Here is a 23870-nt window from a genome sequence, read left to right as displayed (position 1 = left end):
AAAAGTTGTCCAATGACTTTTCAGTCCTCCTAAACTGCCTGCTTTGCATTGATCTCGACCGAGACGAAAACATGGAAATTACATTTCAATTCGTCAGTGAACTTGCACTTGCGTTTCGGCATGGCTGAAGATGCCAGATAGTTTTGCGCGTTGCCAGTGGTAAACAAGGAAGTGTGCGCTGATGAGGTGAATAACCAATTAAATGTTTAGGCCGAGAATATCGACCAATGACGGTAGCTCTAAGGTCAGGCTCTACACTTCAACTCAATGCAAAGCGAACTGTAGGGGGAGGGCGTGATTAGCCTACTATGTGAATGAAAGAGAGAGCAATGCAAATTCGGTGAAAACACGTTAGGTTAGAATAACAAAATCCCGGACGATTCTGAAATTCCGCCCGGACACATTTTTAGGTTTCAAAAAGAGGACATGTCCGGGCAAAAGAGGACGTCTGGTCACCCTACCTAACCCCTCACTGCTCCCCGAGCGCTGCTGGCTGGGCAGGCAGCTCACTGCTCTGGGTTGTGTGATTCACCTCACTGTGTGTTCACTGTGTGCTGTGTGTTCACTAATTCGGTTAAATTGGGTTAAATGCAGAGAACTGAATTTCCCTCACAGGATCAAAAAAGTATATATTCTATTCTAAAACCAGAGAGGCGTGTGTCCAAAAATAAACTCTTCTTTATTATCATTAAAAACATAGGGAGTGAATTCTCTCCAGTGTGGGTTCGCTAAAGTCCGTAGTAGTACTCTCCAGTGTGGGTTTGATAAGGTCAGTAGAGGGAATGAAACACTAGTGAATAAAACAGCACTCCAAATGCACTCAGTTGTCACAGCAAACAGTGTACGTTAGCATAAAACCACTACACACATGCCTATGGTGACAATTATGACACGCAGTGTAAACAATTAAGGAATAGCCTCCAACCGGACTGAATTCGTAGTCACTCGGTAAGCAAACAGCAACACACCTGTTGTCACTTCAGTTAATCAACTTCGAGGTGGCTAAACACTAGCCTGACTCTCGCCAGACCCTTGTAGTTCCGCCATGCTCCACCAGAGGCGTTTCGCTGAGCTCCACACAAGGGTCTGGACGCGAGGGCAATCCAAACCCCTGCCAGTGATCTCAAAAAATGAGCAACCAATCAGGAGCGCCGAAGCGAGTGTTTGATTCAAATAACAATGGCGGCACGCAGCGAGGAGTCTTGTGCTGACATTGGTTCTGCTATTTCAACCGTTTTGTCGAATCTATCGAGTATTCATTCTTTAAAAGATTAACAGAGAATAGTTTTGAAGACATTTATTGGTGGCAAGGATGTTTTTACTCTTCTTCCGGCCGGGTTTGGCAAGAGCTTGAAGAAGCCTAGCACGTCATTCAAGATAACAGGCAAGTGGTTTATCAAATCACATGCGAGGATGTTTTACAAGGACCCGCCTTCAGAAATACATCTCCTATCGAGAAGTCCCAGATCCTTGTGTGAAGCAGACAGCGAACTACAGGATCTGGCGAAAGTCAGGTTAGCTAAACACAGCCGATTCAACAAACGGAATGAAACAGACAAAACAAACACAAAACAAAACAGCAGCGTTCGACCTGGAACCAAGATGCCTTGATGTTGCCGCTCCCTGTTACGCCCGAGATCGCTCAGATGTGGTCAGTTATGAAGGCCCATGTTCAGCGACTAGCTGCAGTCCAAGAAGTCGGCGGACACACAGAACCGGCCAGAGGAGAGGCCAATACAGGGAAACGGTGAAGGCTGGAGTCAGGTAAACAATGTCGTGTAACTACGACGTCAGCTTTCAAAATACAAGTTGGAACTTTATATCCACTTCCATCTACAGATTGGCTCACCTCCAATTACCCAGAGCCACTCAGAAGGGCACTGCCGAGCTAACTAAAGGGGCGTGGACCTAGTCCTGTTACAGTAAGCTAATGCTTTTTCTCCTTAAGCTTGGGACAGGCCCTTTTAAGTCTTGGAGTTTAAAACATTGTTATTGAGATGGTCAGTCAACTTGAATGCAAGAGTTTTAATCAAATGTCTGCAGCATAGCCTACTAATGATGCTGACCGGATTTCACAGTATTTTAGCAGTAATTTAGCTAGTCGTCTTCTGTGAGTCATTGCGTTCACGATTGTGAATGTTTTATTTGGATTAAATGTGCATGTTGAGGGCTCGTGTTCATTGAACACGCACGAGAGCGGGCCAAGGAGAATGAGTTTACTTCTACTGTTTGGTAAAGTTGCACGCATAACCGTAGAACCATACGACGAACACACACTCCGAACCGTGACATGCCATCCGCACGGTTCGGAGCATTTTTCAAAAACCGTGCCACCCCTAGTGTGTGCACGCGCACGCATGTGTGTGTGTGTGAGTGTGTGCCTGCGTGAGTGTGTGTGTGTGATCTGATATTGGAGTGACAGTGACGGCAGAGAACACAGTGGCCCTCATTTATCAACAGAGCTTACGACCAAAAACAGGCGTAAAACAGGCGTATGCTTGTTTCCACGCAAAGTATGACATTTATCAATGTGAACGTGATCGGTGGCTACGCTCAAATCTCCCGTCTAGTCTCAACTAGTGTACGCAAGTTTTTCAGGCGGCATAGCATCGTGCAGCAGTAGATCGGCGGTGCATTAGAAAGTTGAATAGTTGAATTGATGGACTATCTCGGACATAACACCTTTCCTATACATGTGCAGCCTATTTGCTGTAATGTAGCATATTATACTGACACATTTCATGGCTTAGAATAGCCATAGGCGATGATTACTTTCCCTTTGGCAAACGCAACATTCATGAGTTAAGCCTAGGCATATATAGCCTATTTTGAATTATTTTCAAAGGGCAAATTTCAGTTCAGTTTTGTAATTAATGTATTTATAGTATGACGCGTTCTCTCTGCGAAAATAAAGTCTGTTGCGCATAAATCGTTCTAGTTTCCCGCCTTCCTTGATGACAGCTTCTAGCTGTCAAAATCAACAAGGTTCAGCTGGACGTCACTGTGGCTCGAGATCACTATTGATCTCTCTTGGACGTATAATGCACCTTCATGCCGTAAATTCTAGGGGCGAGGCCATTAAAACGAGCATAATATAGGGGCGTGATATTTAAATCACGCTTGTTTCCAGCCGCCACATTTATCAACAAACGTTTATTCTTACGCTGGAATTGGAGTGATACGAAAGTCTAATGAATCACACGTGAGCCCCGTCGTAAGATGATTTCTGCACTCAGATATACGCTGGTTTCTACGCTCTGTTGATAAATGAGGGCCAGTGAGCATACACATAGGCCGTGTTCAGACTGCAGACGAATCTGATTCAAATCTGATTCCTTCTCATATCCGATTTTTAGGGCTGACTGTTCACACTGCCTTTAGCAAGTGTCCAAATCGGATATGGCTCTGTTCAGACTGGGTCACATTAGTAACAGATCTGACAGGTTGCTGTAGCAACGAAAACAAACATTTCTGCCATCAGGAGGAAATACTTGCTAATTTGGTGTGATTAAACATAGAACAATACAACTAGGTGAGTGTTCATTGAATGCATGCATACGTGTGCGTATTTGCGCGACAGAAACCGAAACTAATCAGTGGCAAGCTCCGCTTCAAACTGTTGGAAGGCTGTTTAATTATTTAATAGAACAATGTGGATTCTTGCAACTTCCCGAAACAGAGCAGAGACTGTATAATGCTATATTTAGCATTGAGTATTAATAAGTCATGTTTAATATAACATAGTCAAAAGACATAGCCGTAACGTTGCTCCACAACTCAAATTGTGTCCACAACTTCCAATGTGTCCATGGAAATGAACTTCAGCTAACTTGAACTGTAGGCTTTTTCAAGCTTAGCCGTAATTTCACCTCTCTGCAGCGCTCCATCAATGTCTGCAGTTTATGGTCATAGTCCCTCTCTGCCTCTTCATCTGTGTCTCTGCATCCCACCACCAGAATGTCGTCAGCAATGTATTCAACTCCTTTCAGCCCAGCTAGGACCTCATGTTGCTTGCGCTGATATACCTCAGGGGCCACAGATACCCCAAACGGTAGTTTAAGCCAGCGTTTCCTGTCCCAGGGGGTCCAGAAAGTGGTCATGAGGCTGCTCTCTTCATCCAGCCTACACTGCAAGAAAGCCTGCTTCGCATCCACCAATTCGAAAACTCGTGCTTTGGGCAATTTGCATTGCAATTAGCGCACTCAACTCCCGATCCGAGGTGCTGCTGTCTCCCGGATTCGAGTCCGGGTGTGTGCAGGGCTGGACCGCGGTGGTTCTACACAACGCAGGTTACACCCGCAAAACTCATGGGCGAAGGCGGCGGAATATTAGCAGCCATGCCTGGCATCGTGGCCGCTTGTGCAGCAGAGGCATCGCTACTCGATCCACGAGACATATTCTACTAGGTCACTTGACGGTAACTTAACTAAATTATAAACAAAGGCTCAAGTCCACTAACTTCTGACACCATGTTGTGCGTTTGAATAAAGTAGAACTCTCATTCTACTCATATTAGGTGCAGTCTCAGCTTGCATTGAAAACGCAAGTACAAGTTCCTAACTTCCGGGGTCATGTATGTCATACTAAAAGTCATCAGCTATACTAGACCCCGTAACAGAACTGTTCAGTGACATCGGTGTTGGGGAGTAAAGCATTACATGTAATTGAGTTACGTAATTTAATTACTAAATAAATGTAACAGTAATATATTACAGTTACTGTAGAAAAATGTGTAATTCAATTACAGGTACTTTTGACATTTTTCAAAATTACAATTTGAATTACAGTACATCTCAATATTGTCAGCAAAACCTTGCAAAGAATATTGTATGTAAAAAGAACTGTTTCCCTCCACAGCCATAGTTTGATACGGGACCTTCTGATAGGCTCTATCATGTCTACAGAGCCATCAGCGTAGGCCTACATGCCTGCCTGTAAACGTGTTATGATTATCATTGTATTATCCTCACAAAAAATGTGATGCTAATTCATGTATTGAATGCCCTTGCTGCCTTGTGCGATTGTACAGAACTGCTCGGCAGCCTGTAAACCAAGGCCGAAATCTTCGCATGGATTTGGGGACTATATATATCATTAAAAAATCGGAAAAGTAATCAAAAGTAATTAGTTACGTTACTCAGAAAAAGTAATTCAAATAGTTACACTACTATTACATTTTAAACAGGGTAACTTGTAACTGTAACACATTACATTTCTAAAGTAACCTTCCCAACACTGGGTGCTTTAAATGCACAATACTTCCCTTGATCATCACTGACAAGTGCAGATTTTTTCCGCGATTGCATTCACATAGCAGCTGTGGCAGCAACATTACGGAAACATGACTAGGTTGGCAGCAGGAAAAGTTCCGGTAGTAGATATATGGACATATGCATTCAGACAGCACAACGGAAAAAAAAGAAACGTAAAAAGTCTGTGAACACTGCGGAAATACACGTCTGTCTGAAAGCGGCTTCAGTCCCAACTGGGTGGTCATGCTGCAAATGTAGCATGCCTTCCCTTAAAATGTCTTTCTAAATTACTCTTTTTGTTGTTGGACAACTTCTCATCACAAAGCAAACATGTAGGCAATCCTTCCGCATTGGCAACAAAAGCAGATGATTCGGTCCATTCTGCTTTGAATCCTCTGTTCTCATCCGCTATCTCTCTCTTTTTCATGGCCCATGATGACACACCTGCCGGTTTGTTTACAACCATAGTTACAACAGCCACCTGCCTTGCATGGCGCCGCCCTGAAACGTGTGTTGCAGCCTATCAAATCTTCTTTGACAGAAATGTTTAACTTTAATATTAAGTATGCGCATTTTTACAGCATTGGAAAACGTAAAGAATGTTTGTCATCCTACAGAACTCCATTCATTTTCATACATTTTTGAAGACGCTCCAGGGAGCCACCAGGGGGGCGCTAAAGAGCCGCGGGTTGCCGACCCCTGGTTTAGTCTGATCCATACGGTCGCGTGCAAGCAGATTCCTTCAAATGTGCCGGTGACCATCAAAATACAGATGTCCTGTTGGAAGTTGCGCTGCTTGCTGTTAAAAGCAGTGACAGAAAACACACCCATTACTGACCATAGCAGTTTTTCTCAAATGCTAAAACACAAAAGCCAATCCTCTAAACCAAATGACCAGTTGTCTAAACACATTTACTAAATCTAGCCATAATTTTTCAATACCATAAACACATTTCACATGAAGACACAATTCACAAAACACAATCCTCCGTTCTCATAAATCTAAGCACATTTTTCCTTGCTAAAACACATGTTGCAAAACATATTCTCAAATGAAAGCTCATGTGATGCAAAATGCTTGCCACAGTCAGCAATAACTGAACACAATGAACACACCAGGCCGGGCGTCATTTATTACACACAACGACTCAAAATTTAAGACACTTGTTGCTAATGCGCACAGTGACTGTGGTGTGTGTGTGTGGTGTGAATGAAGAAAATAAAATACATGTAACTTCACACCCTGATCATGTTTTCAAGACTACTGTTGTGTGCAATAGATTCTGTTTTTTTTGCATTGAGTTGTGTTACAGTAGTGTACTTGCAGAATTTTCTGTACTCTTCATATGAAACTCACAACTCTAAATGAAGAGCTCTTTTCCAAAACGCTATAAATCCATTTTTGAAAACATTACTGTACTGTAACAAATCATGTTACTGTATTAACAGTAACTGTGTGTTTCAGGTAATATCAATAAAAATGCAGTTGTTTTGTTTTTATTGAGTAAAGATGAATTACTGTAAGTACTGTAAACATAACCCATACAGTTTCACTGAGATTCCTTGAAAAACAAAGTGTAAAAAAATATATTTATGAAAATTCATTAGTAAAATGGTGGATATAGCGTTTTGAAAAAAAAACTCTTCAAATGCCTAATCCTCTGCAGAGATCTAAGAAGATCCGTTACTCTGAAGCTTTAAAAAAAAAAAAAAAAAATGCATTGGCAGTTATGAAACAAAGAACCTTCTCACAAATTGAGCATTGTGTTTTGCTGTAGTGTGTAATGATGTGTATAGTGTTTACATTTTTGAAAGCTTCGAGCTGCTCTTTTGGTGTGAAAGTTGAGTTTTGAAGTGAGAAGGTGTGGTTGTGCTTATGTAGCTTTAGAAAAGGGTATTGTGTTTAGACATTGGGGAACATGGAGGAAACGTTTGTGAAATGTGTTTTAGCATTTGAGAAAAACTGTAAGAGACATAGGAACGCCTTGTTGCACTATTCATTATCCATTTTTTTTGGGGGGGGGGGGCTTTTTATGCCTTTTACTTGGACAAGACAGTAGAGAGAATGACAGGAAGCGAGTGGGAGAGAGAGCTGGGGTGGGATCCGGAAAGGACCACGGGGCGGGAATCAAACCCGGGTCACCGGCGTGCGGTGCAGGTGCCCCAGCCAGTTGCGCCACGGCTGGGGCCTTCATTATCCATTTTTTTAAATGATGGTGAATAACTACTCATTGTGAGATATTTCACAATATCTTTATTATAATTATGTTTCCTATTGTAATCATGTCATTTGTATTGTTTTGCATGGATGTTCACTAGCTTGCATTCCTGTGGATGAGAGAAGCAGGGTGTAGTTGTACCCCAGCCCATGTCACTGTTTAAATAACATAGCGCCCCAAGACATACATGAAGGATGACATTTCCCATGCATTTAGATACCTGTCTTGTTGTGTGTGTGTGTGTGTGTGTGTGTGTGTGTGTGTGTGTGTGTGTGTGTGTGTGTGTGTGTGTGTGTGTGTGTGTGTGTGTGTGTGTGTGTGTGTGTGTTTTCACTGGGATGCTGGAATTGTTATTGACTTCTGACATCGCTTTAGACTTGTAACAAGTTGACATTTAACAAAAATGTCCATATGTCTTTTTCAGCCAAGTTTATCATAGTTGTGTTGGGCAGTGATTGGACAGTGGATGGGAATGTCCAATCACCAGTCAAATGTCAGTCTACAATGAAGGGCGACACTTTGATCATCAGCACCCCGGAGGCATCAAGATTTGATGAAAAAGACTTGTTTCATCTCATGCACCTGTGCTACCCTGGCCCTAACGTCTACCTGTTGAATCAAGGGGTAAAATTGGAGGAGTGGCAGAGGATCCTCGGAAATGACATTTCTCACAACATTATATACAATGGAAATAGACCAAATCAATTGGAAGGATTAGATACTAAATGTGTAATTGGTGACACCACACAGCAACTTATAAAAAGCTGTATGGTCATGTTTGACAAGATTCCTGTGCACTGCTTCCGTGAACTGCTAACAGGGAAGAAGGCAAGGTTGCATCAACATCAGAGATTTCCCAAGCTTGATCAAGGTATGTTTCAAGGTTTTGTTTTATCATCTTTATTTTTCACAATGTATTGTGAATTATGCAGTACCATCACAGCTGATATGGGCAAATTATAAAGTGCTTAACATTAGAAGCGCCAAGCGCCGGTCATTTGACCGCTGAGACATATTACTAGAAGCGCCGTGTAGGTTTGACCTGGATATACCTAGAACTACCGGGCTGCGGTCTTTTGACTGCAGTGATTTAAAAAAATAAATAAATCTTTTCACTCGATTAAATTCCAGGACCCTAAGTTCACGACTTTTCCTAAATACGCGTGTTTTGTCACCCAGTATTTTTACATGATCAAAAGCACACCGGTACAAGCTAGTTTAGAGCTATTTTGCTCCTCTTATGTGACAATGCTGCTATAGTCTTGTTCCGCAATGTTTTTTTCAGACTGCTCTTCTCTTTTCTCACAGCAGATGTCGCAAGGGAGTTTTCTGTCAGTCAGGCATGAGAATAATGTTTTACCATAAACATATAGTTTATATATGTGCAATATGTATTTTTAATACATATTTTTCATTTGCATGGCATAGTCTATGGAGGCGATTTACAGTGGTAAAATGCAAGTTTGTTTTGAAAACGTTGCGACGTTCTTCTATTAGGCAGGCCCACGTGTGTAAAAATTATTTTCAGCTGAAATTCGTCATAGCTTATTTAAATTAGTTTCGGCCAAATCATTTATCTGCGCTCATCTGACAAAGTATATTGGCAAGCAATTCTTATGAATTAGGCTATTTCCAGATGAATCCCGTCAAATTTAAATTAGTTTCGGACAAATCATTCATCTGCGGGCAAACTGTTCTTATGCATTTATTTGGGCTTAGGCCTACTTAGTATGCCTACGTAGCCTACTTTCATAGTTGTATATCTTCTAAGTTGTATATCTTCTATAGTTGTAGGCTATCTTTTAAAGTTCAGACTGTATAAGCATTTTATTACGTATTTGCTGGACTGACTGAGTTACGTCTCGTCAGAGACCTATTTCCAATACAATGATGTGTAAAGTGTGAAACGTCAAGTGGCGCAACGGTAGCTCCCTCGCCCCAATACGCAGTCGGCCTGGGTTCATATCTAGGCACGAGCGGAATGTTGTAACTTACATTTGGATTTGCGTTTGGATTCACTGACTGTTTTTCAACGTCGACAAACTATTATTTTTTGTTAATAGTTTTTAATTACAAACTACCTGAAATAAAAGGCTACTTTTTACTATTAGCGAAAAATAATTTTGCCAGCCAATAATTTTCTAAGCCAAATTGAGCCGCCATCTGACAAATTTTGGCTAAGTCAGTTAGACTTTTGCATCTAAAAATAATTATATCATAGAGACAAACGCGAAAAATAAACGATAGCCTAGAAACTAGGCCTACATGAGATTTTCCCACTGGATTCATCACATTAGTATTGTGCTCGTTGCTACGATACACAGGACTCACAGTGAGTTAACGACCAATTAAAAGTGCACGTTCTCCGCGATGTTTTTTTTCTCGCGCTGAGATGACTTTGGGGAATGAAGGAAACAAATTTTGATCTCCCTTTACATATACTTTCCTAATTTCTACGTAGGGCTACTCAGACTTTTGTTAACCCTTTAGGCGCCAAAGTCGCAACATTGCGACATCACGCATTACTGAATAAAACAGCGGTTTTCTCCGAGTAGAGTGCTAAATCTCATATATACTCCCCACCACTAGTTGGCAGACATCCCATACTTCGACCCGAGAGCACAATGACGTCATGTTTCAATGCAAAATGTTCGAGGAAATCCCACTCAAACTTGTGGATGAGAAACCGGAGATAGTTAGCTATGGAGCTAGTTAGCTGAAGCGGTATTACTGGATTTAGCACGATTTTAAACGAGGTGACATGCAAAAAGTTTACATGTACCGACGTGAAAGGTCTCCTTGTCGCTGATTCTGATTCTGAAGGAGAAAATCTGACTTTGGGAGATGACGGTCGGTCGTTTAGCAAGCCTGATAGCCACTTGTAATTTACTAGGCAAAGACAACCTGTGGAGATGCTGGGCAAAGCGAGTAAAATGTACAAACACAAACACAGACACACACACATACACACACGACAATTTGCCCAACATAGATGAGAGTATTCATGGATGTGTTTGACGTGCAGGAGTGGTGAGAATAGCGCAGGGACCAGTGTTAGTGTTCACTCGTTCTAAGCTTCCATTCCGGTCACAGTGACTCCATGCGCGGCAGTGTTCACCAAGCATGGCACACACACACACACACGAGTTCTCTGCTCCCAGCTCTAGTGCTGATCACATGGGAGACGTGGGCGAAGTGTTTCGCTGATTCTGAAGGAGAATATTTGGCTTTGGGAGATGACGGTCGGTCGTTTAGCAAGCCTGATAGCCACGTTGCGTCTTTGCCTAGTATCTGACGCAGCGTGGAGATGCTTGGCCAAGCGAGGAAAATGCACAAGCACAAACACAGACACACACACACACGACCCTTTTCCCAACATAGATGAGAGTATTCATGGATGTGTTAGACGTGGCAGGAGTGGTGAGAATAGCGCAGGGACCCGCGTTAGTGTTCACTCGTTTTACCACGCCGGCCACAGTGCCTCCATGCGCGGCAGTGTTTACGAAGCACAACACACACGAGTTCATCTCCGCTCCCAGCTCTAGTGGCGATCACAGGGGGAGACGTGGGCGAAGTGTTTCGCCGATTCTGATTCAGAAGGAGAATATCTGACTTTGGGAGATGACGGTCGGTCATTTAGCAAGCCTGATAACCATGTTGCGCAACGTGGAGATGATAGGCAAAGCGAGGCAAATGCAGAAGCACAAACACAGACACAGACGCACAAACACACACACACATACACACGACTTTTTGCCCAACATAGATGAGAGTATTCATGGATGTGTTAGACGTGGCAGGAGTGGTGAGAATAGCGCAGGGACCAGCGTTAGTGTTCACTCGTTTTACCACGCCAGTCACAGTGCCTCCGTGCCCGGCAGTGTTTACCAAAGCACAACACACACACGAGTTCATCTCTGCTCCCAGAGTCTTTCAACCCGTTGCTAAATGTAAGCGGAGGCAGAGGCATAGCCACTCGCGGTCGCGGTGCCAATTCATGGGTTTCATCAGGTCCCTTTCCACAGGTGTATAAAATCAAGCATTGATTATCAATGCAGACTGCATGCTTGATTACTACACCTGTGGAAAGGAACCTGATGAAACCCATGAATAGGAGAGGTGGGCGTGGGAGAGGCTTGATGTGTATGTGTAAGTGTAAGTGATGTGTAGGAACAAATTTGAAATCATTCTGTCTTTTTTCCACTTTGCCTATAATGATGACTCTGTCGAGAGGGGCCAGCCAGGTTATGGGCTGTTCAAGGTGCGCCCAATCATTGACCTGTTTTACTGTTTACATGAGTTTTGCAGTTTGGCAATTATTTCTGAGGGCACCTCAATATTGCTCTTATTATAGTGCATGAAAATGCACTATATTGTTCTTCCTAGGTTTCTTATTATTACAGTGCATGAAAATGCACTGTACTGTTATTCCAAGTCTTCTTATTATTACAGTGCATGAAAATGCACTGTACTGTTATTCCAAGTCTTCTTGTTACAGTGCATGAAAATGCACTGTACTGTTCTTCCTCGGTCTTCTTCTTCTTCTTCTTCTTCTTCTTATTATTATAGTGCATGAAAATGCACTATACTGTTATTCCAAGTCTTCTTGTTACAGTGCATGAAAATGCACTGTACTGTTCTTCCTCGGTCTTCTTCTGCTTCTTCTTCTTATTAGAGTGCATGAAAATGCACTCTACTGTTATGCTGTTTATTCTTATTATCGATATTATTATTCTTCTTCAGACACTTTTTGTGCGTTCAATTCAGCTTCAACCGTTCGACGTAGAAACTTCATTCAAATTGCGCTGCGTAGGTCTTACTTAGGTGACTTCAGCTATGTAATTTTCAACTTTGAAAACTTTATTGTTTAATTTATATGAATTTTTTAAAACATTTTTTCTCCCATAGACTTAACATTGGATTATGACATCACAATGAAGTCGTTAAGCAATTAGAATCTTAAGCCAGGTGTTCAAAGCCACCTGGCAGCAACTCTCTGTCTCAGGCTTTCTGGCTCTCTTAAGACAACATATCCTGTTCAACTGTTTCCTCTGCCCACAACTGTTTCAAAATAAAAGTCCTCATCATTTTTGCATTTTCATGCACTCGTAATTTCCTTGGAATTACATCTCTAGTTCTTCTTCTAACGCACGCAATTCAGCTTCAACCGCTTAACGTAGAAACTCCATTCAAATGTTGTCGCGTAGGTCTTACTTACGCGATGTGGGCTTTGTATTTTTCAACTTTGTAACTTTTATACTTTTTAAACTATTAGTTAAAAACTATTACAATTTCCCCCATAGACTTAACATTGCTCATTATGACATCACGGCAGCAATTAGAATCTTACGCCAGGTGGCCGGCCACCTGGGCACCAACTGTCAGTTTCTCTGGCTTTAAGCATACAGTCTCTCAGAAGACTACATATCCTGTTAACTTTTTCCTCTGTCCACAACTGTTTCAAAATAAAGGTCCTCACTGCAATAATACACTATTAAATCATTTAACCATTGAAACTACTCAACTATTGAACTGTTCAACCATTCCAACTGTCAGTTATCATCCACTATGCCTCCAGTCAACTTCATGAAACCTCCATGTACCTAGCAACCAACATAGCAACCATTAACATTAAGCGTTTATGACCGTTTCCATAGTAACCAACATGATTATACTGCAGTAACTTCTTGTTTCCTGATAGTGGCCACCATGGATACCCTAGCAACAAATGTTTCAAAATAAAAGTCCTCACTAGCAAGATAGCTAGTTAGCATGGTTAGCATAGTTAGCATTGTTAGCATAGTTAGCATTTTTTGCATAACTGCAAAAAACATCAACTAAGTTAGCTAATCAACCTGGTTAGCATTGTTAGCAATTTTAGCATTGTTAGCATAGTTAGCATTTTTAACATTATTGCTGGAAATCATCAGTTAAGTTAGCTAATCAACCTGGTTAGCATTGTTAGTTTAAGTTAGCATTGTTACCATAGTTAGCACTGCTAGCATAGTTAGCATTTTTAACATAACTGCTAGAAATCATTAGCTAAGTTAGCTAATCAACCTGGTTAGCACTGTGAACATAGTTAGCATAGTTAACATTTTTACCATTACTGCATGAAATCAGTAGCTAAGTTAACCAATCAACCTGGTTATCATTGTTACCATAGTTAACATTTTAACATGAATAGAAATCATTAGTTAAGTTAGAACTGGAATGTTTCAGCTTTAAACTGTCTACCTTCACACTATCAACTCTCTGTAAACTATGCAACCACCATGTTTACCCTAGCTACACCTTAGTAACCATATCTACATTATCTATCTATTTTTGCATTTCATGCACTGGTAATTCCTTGGAATTGCATTTCTAGTTATTAAACTTCTTCTTCTAACGCACCCAATTCAGCTTCAACCGTTTAACGTAGAAACTTCATTCAAACGTTGTTGCGTAGGTCTTGCTTATGCCATGCCTGCTTTGTATTTTTCAACTTTGTAACTTTTATACTTTTTAAACTATTAGTTAAAAACTATTACAATTTCCCCCATAGACTTAACATTGCTCATTATGACATCACGGCAGCAATTAGAATCTTAGGCCAGGTGGCCGGCCACCTGGGCACCAACTGTCAGTTTCTCTGGCTTTAAGCATACAGTCTCTCAGAAGACTACATATCCTGTTAACTGTTTCCTCTGTCCACGACTGTTTCAAAATAAAAGTCCTCACTGCAATAATACACTATTAAATCATTTAACCATTGAAACTACTCAACTATTGAACTGTTCAACCATTCCAACTGTCAGTTATCATCCACTATGCCTCCAGTCAACTAAATGAAACCTCCATGTACCTAGCAACCAACATAGCAACCATTAAAATTAAGCGTTTATGACCGTTTCCATAGTAACCAACATGATTATACTGCAGTAACTTCTTGTTTCCTGATAGTGGCCACCATGGATACCCTAGCAACAAATGTTTCAAAATAAAAGTCCTCACTAGCAAGTTAGCTAGTTAGCATGGTTAGCATAGTTAGCATAGTTAGCATTTTTAGCATAACTGCAAAAAATCATCAACTAAGTTAGCTAATCAACCTGGTTAGCAGTGTTAGCAAATTTAGCATTGTTAGCATAGTTAGCATTTTTAGCATTACTGCTAGAAATCATCGGTTAAGTTAGCTAATCAACCTGGTTAGCATTGTTAATAAAGTTAGCATTGCTAGCATAATAAGCATTTTTAGCGTAACTGCTAGAAATCATTACCTAAGTTAGCTAATCAACATTTTAACATGAATAGAAATCATTAGTTAAGTTAGAGCTGGAATGTTTCATCTTTAAACTGTCTACCTTCACACTATCAACTCTCTGTAAACTATGCAACCACCATGTTTACCCTAGCTACACCTTAGTAACCATATCTACATTATCTATCTATTTTTGCATTTTCATGCACTGGTAATTCCTTGGAATTGCATTTCTAGTTATTAATCCAACTTCTTCTAACGCTCGCAATTCAGCTTGAACCGTTTAACGTAGAAACTTGATTCAAACTTTGCTACGTAGGTCTTACTAAGGAGACCTGTGCAATATATTTTTCAACTTTGTAACTTTTATACTTTTTAAACTGTAAATTAAAAACTATTGAACATTTCCCCATAGACTTAACATTGCTCATTATGACATCACGGCAGCAATTAGAATGTTAGGCCAGGTGGCCAGTCCAGGTGCAGCAGCTCTCTCTCTCTCTCTCTCTCAGGCACACTGGCTCTCTTGAGACTACATTTTCTGTTCCCCTGTATCAACGATATCAACATAAGTCTTCCTAATTCCATCCAACTTTCTATCCATTCATCTTCTTCAAACCATTCACTCATCCACCCATTCTAAACAGTCTGCCTATCAACATCAATTAGACGATCTACATTCAACTTTTAAACAATCTACTCTGTCTCAGGCTCAGGTATCTCTACACTCTGGCTCTCTTAAGACTAGCCAGTTAAATTGATTACACCTGTATCTGTATCCACTACTCTCAGTAGAGAGCTGTGTCTCTCCATTCTACAAGAATATAAGGCACATTCCATCCAACTTTCTATCCATTCATCTTCTTCAGACCATTCACTCATCCACCCATTAAACTGTCTATCAACATCCATTAAACTCTCTGTCTATCAACATTAATTAGACTATCTACATTCAACTTTTAAATTATTTACTCTGTCTCAGGCTTTAAGGATACACTCTGGCTCTTAAGACTAGCCAGTTAAATTGATTACACCTGTATCAACTGTCAGTTTCTCTGGCTTTTAAGCATACAATCTCTCTTAAGACTACATATCCTGTTAACTGTTTCCTCTGTCCACAACTGTTTCAAAATAAAAGTCCTCACTGCAATAATACACTATTACATCATTTAACCATTGAAACTACTCAAGTATTTAACTGTTCAACCATTCCAACTGTCAGTTATCATCAACTATGCCTCCAGTCAACTACATGAAACCTCCATGTACCTAGCAACCAACATAGCAACCACTAAAATTAAGCGTTTATGACCGTTTCCATAGCAACCAACATGATTATACTGCAGTAACTTCTTGTTTCCTGATAGTGCCCACCATGGATACCCTAGCAACAAATGTTTCAAAATAAAAGTCCTCACTAGCAAGTTATCTAGTTAGCATGGTTAGCATTGTTAGCATAGCTAGCATTTTTAGCATAACTGCAAAAAATCATCAACTAAGTTAGATAATCAACCTGGTTAGCATTGTTAGCAAATCTAGCATTGTTAGCATAGTTAGCATTTTAGCATTACTGCTAGAAATCATCGGTTAAGTTAGCTAATCAACCTGGTTAGCATTGTTAGTAAAGTTATCATTGCTAGCATAATAAACATTTTAGCGTAACTGCTAGAAATCATTACCTAAGTTAGCTAATCAACATTTTAACATGAATAGAAATCACTAGTTAAGTTAGAGCTGGAATGTTTCACCTTTAAACTGTCTACTTTCACACTATCAACTCTCTGTAAACTATGCAACCACCATGTTTACCCTAGCTACACCTTAGCAACCATATCTACATTATCTATCTATTTTTGCATTTTCATGCACTGGTAATTCCTTGGAATTGCATTTCTAGTTGTCTCTGTGCTTTGCTTTGCAATTACATGTTGCACACTATTTTACAAATGTTTATGTGGATAGATGGGCACTGATTAGGCCTCTGCAGCTAAAAAACAGTTACTGTTATTATTATTATCATATTATAATGATTATAATGATTATAATGATAATAATAGTGAAGAAGAGAAGAAAAAATAAAATAAAAATGTCCTCCAATAGATGGGGTGGTGGTGGAGAGAGAAAGAGAAAAAAGACTTATTTTTCCGTTTTTGTGTTTGAGTGTTGTGGTATAGTAATAGTTCTAGTTTACCACTGTTGGCTTACAATTTACTTTTTCCTGTTCATTTCATATGTGGACAGCATAGCAAATAGATGGAGAGGTTGAATTTGATGAAATAAGTTCAACTCTCTTTCAAAATATCAGGTATTTCCTCAAAATTACAAAATCCAATATGGCCGCCGCCATATGACGTCATAATATGCAAATTAGATGAGCAAATTTATTCTCAACATAAACTTTAGGTCATTCTTAATATTTGTCTCATTGACACTTTTTCTCCATCTCTAACCACTTTCCAGCCAAAGCATTCTGAAATTTAGATATCAAAATCTAGTATTTTTCAAAATAAAACCCGGCGCCCAAAGGGTTAAATCTTCAGGGCCCGGTTGCATAAACACCAAAACAAAAGATTGACAATATGAACCAAATATTCTGGAACAGACGGATTTACAGCATTGAACACGATATAGGTTACTGCGACTTCCACCATTTCCAGAAATTGCTGCACTGTTCACAACGCATGCAGTGGCAGGCTGGATGTTGCCGTTGACTTGCGTTATCTTGGCACAGGTTAGCAGGAGATGAACGCTGCAACTCAAGGAAGGGCAGAAATTCACTGAAAATGGTCTTCACCGACCTATATCACCCCGACTAAGTTGGAAATAAGGTCCTATGTCCCAAATTCCGAACTATTCCTTTAAGGTATAGCTAAGAGTCGCCCTCACCAACCTTGCAAGCCACTTACCTAAGCACATTCTGCCACAAATCATTACACAGGTTTAAGGTATAGTTTATGTGTAAGGAGGTTTTTGGCAAACCCTGCCCCAGTCATTGTGTTCAGAATATAAATTTGGTCCCCCTGTTTGAAAACAATGATACAATGATACAGGACAAAACTATACTAAGAGATTGTGACATTTATTTGTGCAGGTGTCCAACTGGTGCTTTTAGGAGAGTCCGGATCTGGGAAGAGCAGCAGTGGAAACACCATCCTGGGGGAGAAACGATTTAGAGCAGAACCAAGCTCCATCCCTATCACCACTAAATGCCAGATACAACCAATTAATGTTAGAGCAAATATAAACATCATTGACACTCCAGATTTATCTGATGATGAGCATCCAGATCAATTGAAACAAGCTATGAAATGCAAGGAGCTGTGTGGGAATGGTGCGCGTGTGTACCTGCTGGCCATTCAGATTGGCCGCTTCACTGAGGGAGAGAGAGACATTTTAGAGAGGCTAGATAGAGTACTGGGGCCCAAATTAAAGGATAGAACCATCATCCTCTTCACACATGGGGATGACCTGGGTAATCAGACTATTGTTAATTATGTCAACCGCACCGACAGACACCTCCAGATACTCATTGAGAATTGTGGTAACAGATATCAGGTGTTCAACAACAGGGACAAGGAGGAGGCAAAGCAGCAGGTGAGAGAGCTCATTGGGAAGGTAGCTACACTGGTGAGGGAGGTCGACGGAGTTACAGTCTCAGAATGTGATTTCCAGAATAACAATGCCGACTTGAAGAATTCTAATACAGAGGGAACCAGTTTTGGATTTTGGCCTTTTGGTAAAATTACTAAGAAATGAACAAATTAAGTTTATACTTAATACCATTTATCCACATTTATATTCTCTCCCATTATGACAAGTTTCACTATTCCATGATTTCTGGTGTGTAACTTGGTATTTAATCAACTTTGAATTTTGCATCACAGCATGTGCAAGAGATCATTTGTAAAGTAGGCTAGCTAAGTTAGTGAGGGGGACTGACTGAGTTGTTTTTGTCCAAGAATATAATACAAAGATGAGTAGAAATTGTGTTATTGCTTAATTGCTCATGAGCATGTTGTTGTTCATTCAAACAGACTATGTTGTACTTTGTGTAAAACGGAGTACCATATTATTAAAAAGTATTAATAAATCTAACTGTGTGTCTATTGTGTATAATGAATATGGGGAAGGGGGGAGCATAGCAGGAGTCATATGGGGTGTGTAGGAATGGATCGGGAGTCAAGTGAGGTGCTGTGGTGTGTTTACATTTTAGATTGAAAAATATGAATCATGGGCACAATATACAAAATTAACTTCAGGAAATAAACTTGGGTAACACTTTATAATAACTACACACAATTCATCATCTATTAAGCATTTGTTACCTATTGGTTAATGGTTTGTTCATCATTAGGAATTAATTGTTCATGCATTATTTATCATCACTTAAGCATTTGTTCACAAAGTTATGATTGGTTTGTTTATAGTGAATAAGCCTATTTCTAAAATATGTATAAATTGTTGCTAATACTTAATATAATATGCAATAACATTTTGTTAATGAAATACTATTCATTATTACAGTGCATGAAAATGCACTCTACTGTTATCCGATTTCTTCTTATCTTTATTTTTCTTCTAACGTTTTTGTGCGTCCAATTCAGCTTCAACCGTTTAAACTTCGTTCAAACTGCGCTGCGTAGGTCTTACTTAGGTGACTTCAGCTATGTAATTTTCAACTTTGTAACTTTTATACTTTTTGAACTATTAAATAAAAACTATTAAAATTTCCCCATAGACTTAACATTGGATTATGACATCATAATAGGGCAATTAGAATCTTATGCCAGGTGGCCAGTCCCACCTGCAGCAGCTCTGTCTCTCTCAGGCTTTAAGCATACAATCTCTCTGTGAAGACTACATATCCTGTAAACTGCTTCCTCTGTCCACAACTGTTTCAAAATAAAAGTCCTCACTGCAATAATAGAGAGCCGAAGTCCCGCCCTTCTACTTCCGGTCTTTGGGACCTATTTTACGATTTTTAATGCATGGGAGTCAATGGAGAGATAACAATTATTTTTTGGTCCCGTTCGAGTTGGACCGTGCATTTCACATATGATGTGTGGGAATTTAAAAGATAATTTTCCACATTAATAAAGTTCTGTTTTTCGTTAGACTTTAAACGTTATGTAAGTTTTGTGCGAATCCGTTCAGTGGACTACATCTCTTGTCTCAAGCGATGCACGTCACCAACTAGCAAACGAGAGGCTGGCTAGTTAGCTAGCTACTATGCCAGTTAACGGTTACATCTTGCTGCCAGCTAAGTCACTTAACAGCAGTGTTTGTACAGTCTATGAATGAAATACAACTTATCTGGTGTGTTTAATCCTCTGACTCATGATATTTTCATCGGCAAGGGGGAAGCTCAAATAAGACCTGTTGCTGGCGCCCGTGGCTGTGAATTGGTCTAACGTCACTAACGCGACTGATGTGTTTGTAGTCGTTGGAAACACGATCTTTCACAATGTTGTAATTCACTAGTTACAACATACTTTTCAAATGTCTTTACATGAAAAATTGTCATTAAAATTGACAAACATCATATGGGTAATTCAAGGCACAAGACAATCGGGACCAGAAAATAATTTATATTTCTCCATTGACTGCCATTAAAAAAAAATCCAAAGATAGGTCCCATGGAGGCAAACGGAAGGGGCGGGACTTCGGCTCTCTATACACTATTAAATCATTTAACCATTGAAACTACTCAACTATTTAACTGTTCAACCATTCAAACTGTCAGTTATCATCAACTATGCCTCCAGTCAACTATATGAAACCTCCATGTACCTAGCAACCAACATGGCAACCATTAAAATTAAGCGTTTATGACAGTTTCCATAGCAACCAACATGATGATAATGCAGTAACTTCTTTATTCCTGATAGTGGCCACCATGGATACCCTAGCAACAAATGTTTCAAAATAAAAGTCCTCACTAGCAAGTTAGCATGGTTAGCATAGTTAGCATTTTTAGCATAACTGCTTGAAATCATTAGCTAAGTTAGCTAGTCAACCTGGTTAGCATTGTTAGCATAGTTAACACTGTTAGCATAGTTAGCATTTTCAGCATAACTGCTAGAAATCATCAACTAAGTTAGCTAATCAACCTGGTTAGCACTGGTAAACATATCTACATGATTTATCTGTACATTTTTGCATTTTCATGCACTCGTAATTTCCCTGGAATTACATTCTCTAGTTACAGTGCATTAAAATGCACTGTACTGTTCTTCCTAGTCTTCTACTTCAACTTCTTATTATTCTTCTTCTAACGCACGCAATTCAGCTTGAACCGTTTAACGTAGAAACTTCATTCAAACTGTGTTACGTAGATCTTACTTAGGACATCGGAGGGATGTATTTTTCAACTTTGAAACTTTTATACTTTTTAAACTATTAGTTAAAAACTATTACAATTTCCCCCATAGACTTAACATTGCTCATTATGACATCATGGCAGCAATTAGACTCATCTGCCAGCTGGCCAGCCACCTGGGCACCAACTGTCATTTTCTCAGGCTTTAAACATACAATCTCTCTGAAGACTACATATCCTGTTAAACTGTTCCCTCTGTCCACAACTGTTTCAAAATAAAAGTCCTCACTGCAATAATACACTATAAAATCATTTAACCTTATAACTACTCAACTATTTAACTGTTTAACCATTCCCACCGTCAGTTATCATCAACTATACCTCCGGTCAACTACATGAAACCTCCATGTACCTAGCAACCAACTTAGCAACCATTCAAATTAAACGTTTATGACCATTTCCATAGCAACCAACATGATTTTACTGCAGTAACTTCTTGTTTCCTGATAGTGGCCACCGTGGATACCCTAGCAACAAATGTTTCAAAATAAAAGTCCTCACTAGCAAGTTAGCTAGTTAGCATGGTTAGCATTGTTAGCATAGTTAACATTTTTAGCATAACTGCAAAAAATCATCAACTAAGTCAGCTAATCAACCTGGTTAGCATTGTTAGCAAATTTAGCATTGTTAGCATTTTTAGCATTACTGCTAGAAATCATCGGTTAAGTTAGCTAATCAACCTGGTTAGCATTGTTAGTAAAGTTAGCATTGCTAGCATAGTTAGCATTTTTAGCATAACTGCTAAAAATCATTAGCTAAGTTAGCTAATCAACATTTTAACATGAATAGAAATCATTAGTTAAGTTAGAACTGGAATGTTTCAGCTTTAAACTCTACCTTCACACTATCAACTCTCTGTAAACTATGCAACCACCATGTTTACCCTAGCTACACCTTAGTAACCATATCTACATTATCTATCTATTTTTGCATTTTCATGCACTGGTAATTCCTTGGAATTGCATTTCTAGTTAAACTTCTTCTTCTAACGCTCGCAATTCAGCTTCAACCATTTAACGTAGAAACTTCATTGAAATGTTGTTGCGTAGGTCTTGCTTATGCCATGTGTGCTTTGTATTTTTCAACTTTGTAACTTTTACACTTGTTGAACTATTAAATAAAAACTATTAACAATTTCCCCATAGACTTAACATTACCCATTATGACATCACGGCAGCAATTAGAATCTTACGCCAGGTGGCCGGCCAGCTGGGCACCAACTGTCATTTTCTCAGGCTTTAAGCATACAATCTCTCTGAAGACTACATATCCTGTTGAACTGTTTCCTCTGTCCACAACTGTTTCAAAAGTCCTCACTGCAATAATACACTATTAAATCATTTAACCATTGAAACTACTCAACTATTGAACTGTTCAACCATTCCAACTGTCAGTTATCATCCACTATGCCTCCAGTCAACTACATGAAACCTCCATGTACCTAGCAACCAACATAGCAACCATTAAAATTAAGTGTTTATGACCATTTCCATAGCAACCAACATGTTTATACTGCAGTAACTGCTTTATTCTTGATAGTGGCCACCATGGACACCCTAGCAATAAATGTTTCAAAATAAAAGTCCTCACTAGCAAGTTAGCTAGTGAGCATAGTTAGCATTGTTAGTATTTTTTGCATAACTGTTAGAAATCATCAACTAAGTTAGCTAATCAACCTGGTTAGCATTGTTAGCAAAGTTAACATTGTTAACATAGTTAACAGTTTTAGCATAACTGCTAGAAATAATCAACTAAGTTGGCTGATCAACCCGGTTAGCATTGTTAACATAGTTAGCATTTTTACCATAACTGTTAAAAATCATTAGCTAAGTAAACCAATCAACCTGGTTATCATTGTTAGCATAGTTAACATTTTAACATACCTGTTGGAAATCATTAGTTAAGTTAGAACAGGAATGTTTAAGCTTTAAACCGTCTACCTTAACACTATCAACTCTCTTCAAACTATGCAACCACCATGTTTACCATAGCTACACCTTAGTAACCATATCTACATTATCTACAGTGGGTACGGGTTGAGAATGCACCTTCTCCCGCGGGACTCCCGAAGAGATCCCGCAGTGCGTCAAGCCGATTTTTTTCGAGGCTAAGGCAATGTACCCAAACAACCACCAGGTGGCAGAAAGTTTCAACTGCATTTAATGATGAAGACCGCATATCCGTCAATAGTCGACTCCTTAATCTCACTGAATCATTAAAATGAAGGTGATGACTGGCGAAATTATTCAAACGACACTTCAATGAACCATTGTTGAAATGAATGAAAATGGTTATAGAAATCGCCTACAGCCAGCGTTATAAGAAATATATAAGTAATAGTTAAAGTCTTCTTCCGTATTAAACAGATAGCCTACGGGACGCTCTTTGTTCCGTAGGCCATTTTAAGGAACTACTCAATGCACACACACTGGGTAAACTGGCGCGCTACAAACATTAAAATGTCAAATCATATTTATTTCTCTTTGTCGCCATGATATTGGGGGAAACGCGGAGAGGCGAGATGGTCAGTCCTCGTATTTGTTCTTCGCGTTTCGTTATAAGAAATATATAAGTAATAGTTAAAGTCTTCTTCTGTATTAAACAGATAGCCTACGGGACGCTCTTTGTTCCGTATTTTAAGGAACTACTCAATGCACACACACTGGGTAAACTGGCGCGCTACAAACATTAAAATGTCAAATCATATGTATTTCTCTTTGTCGCCATGATATTGGGGGAAACGCGGAGAGGCGAGATGGTCAGTCCTCGTATTTTTTCTT

The 23870-nt window shown here is 39.6% G+C and overlaps 1 protein-coding gene across 1 annotated transcript in view; it reads left to right on the top strand.

The window, feature by feature from the left end:
- LOC134069100 (GTPase IMAP family member 8-like) overlaps positions 1–18785 on the top strand; it is a 65231-nt gene extending 46446 nt beyond the window's left edge. Inside the window, exons 2-3 of the mRNA XM_062524957.1 lie at positions 7896–8342; positions 17803–18785. Coding sequence (XP_062380941.1) covers positions 7896–8342; positions 17803–18467 — 1112 coding nt within the window. The 3' untranslated portion in view covers positions 18468–18785. The remainder of the gene's footprint in view (positions 1–7895; positions 8343–17802) is intronic.
- Positions 18786–23870: the final 5085 nt, after the last annotated feature.

The sequence above is a fragment of the Sardina pilchardus genome, chromosome 21 (genome assembly GCF_963854185.1).
Source record: "Sardina pilchardus chromosome 21, fSarPil1.1, whole genome shotgun sequence".
NCBI lineage: Eukaryota > Metazoa > Chordata > Actinopteri > Clupeiformes > Clupeidae > Sardina > Sardina pilchardus.
The sequence above is the reverse complement of the archived record's forward strand: the minus strand, read 5'-3'. Positions and strand labels throughout refer to the sequence as shown.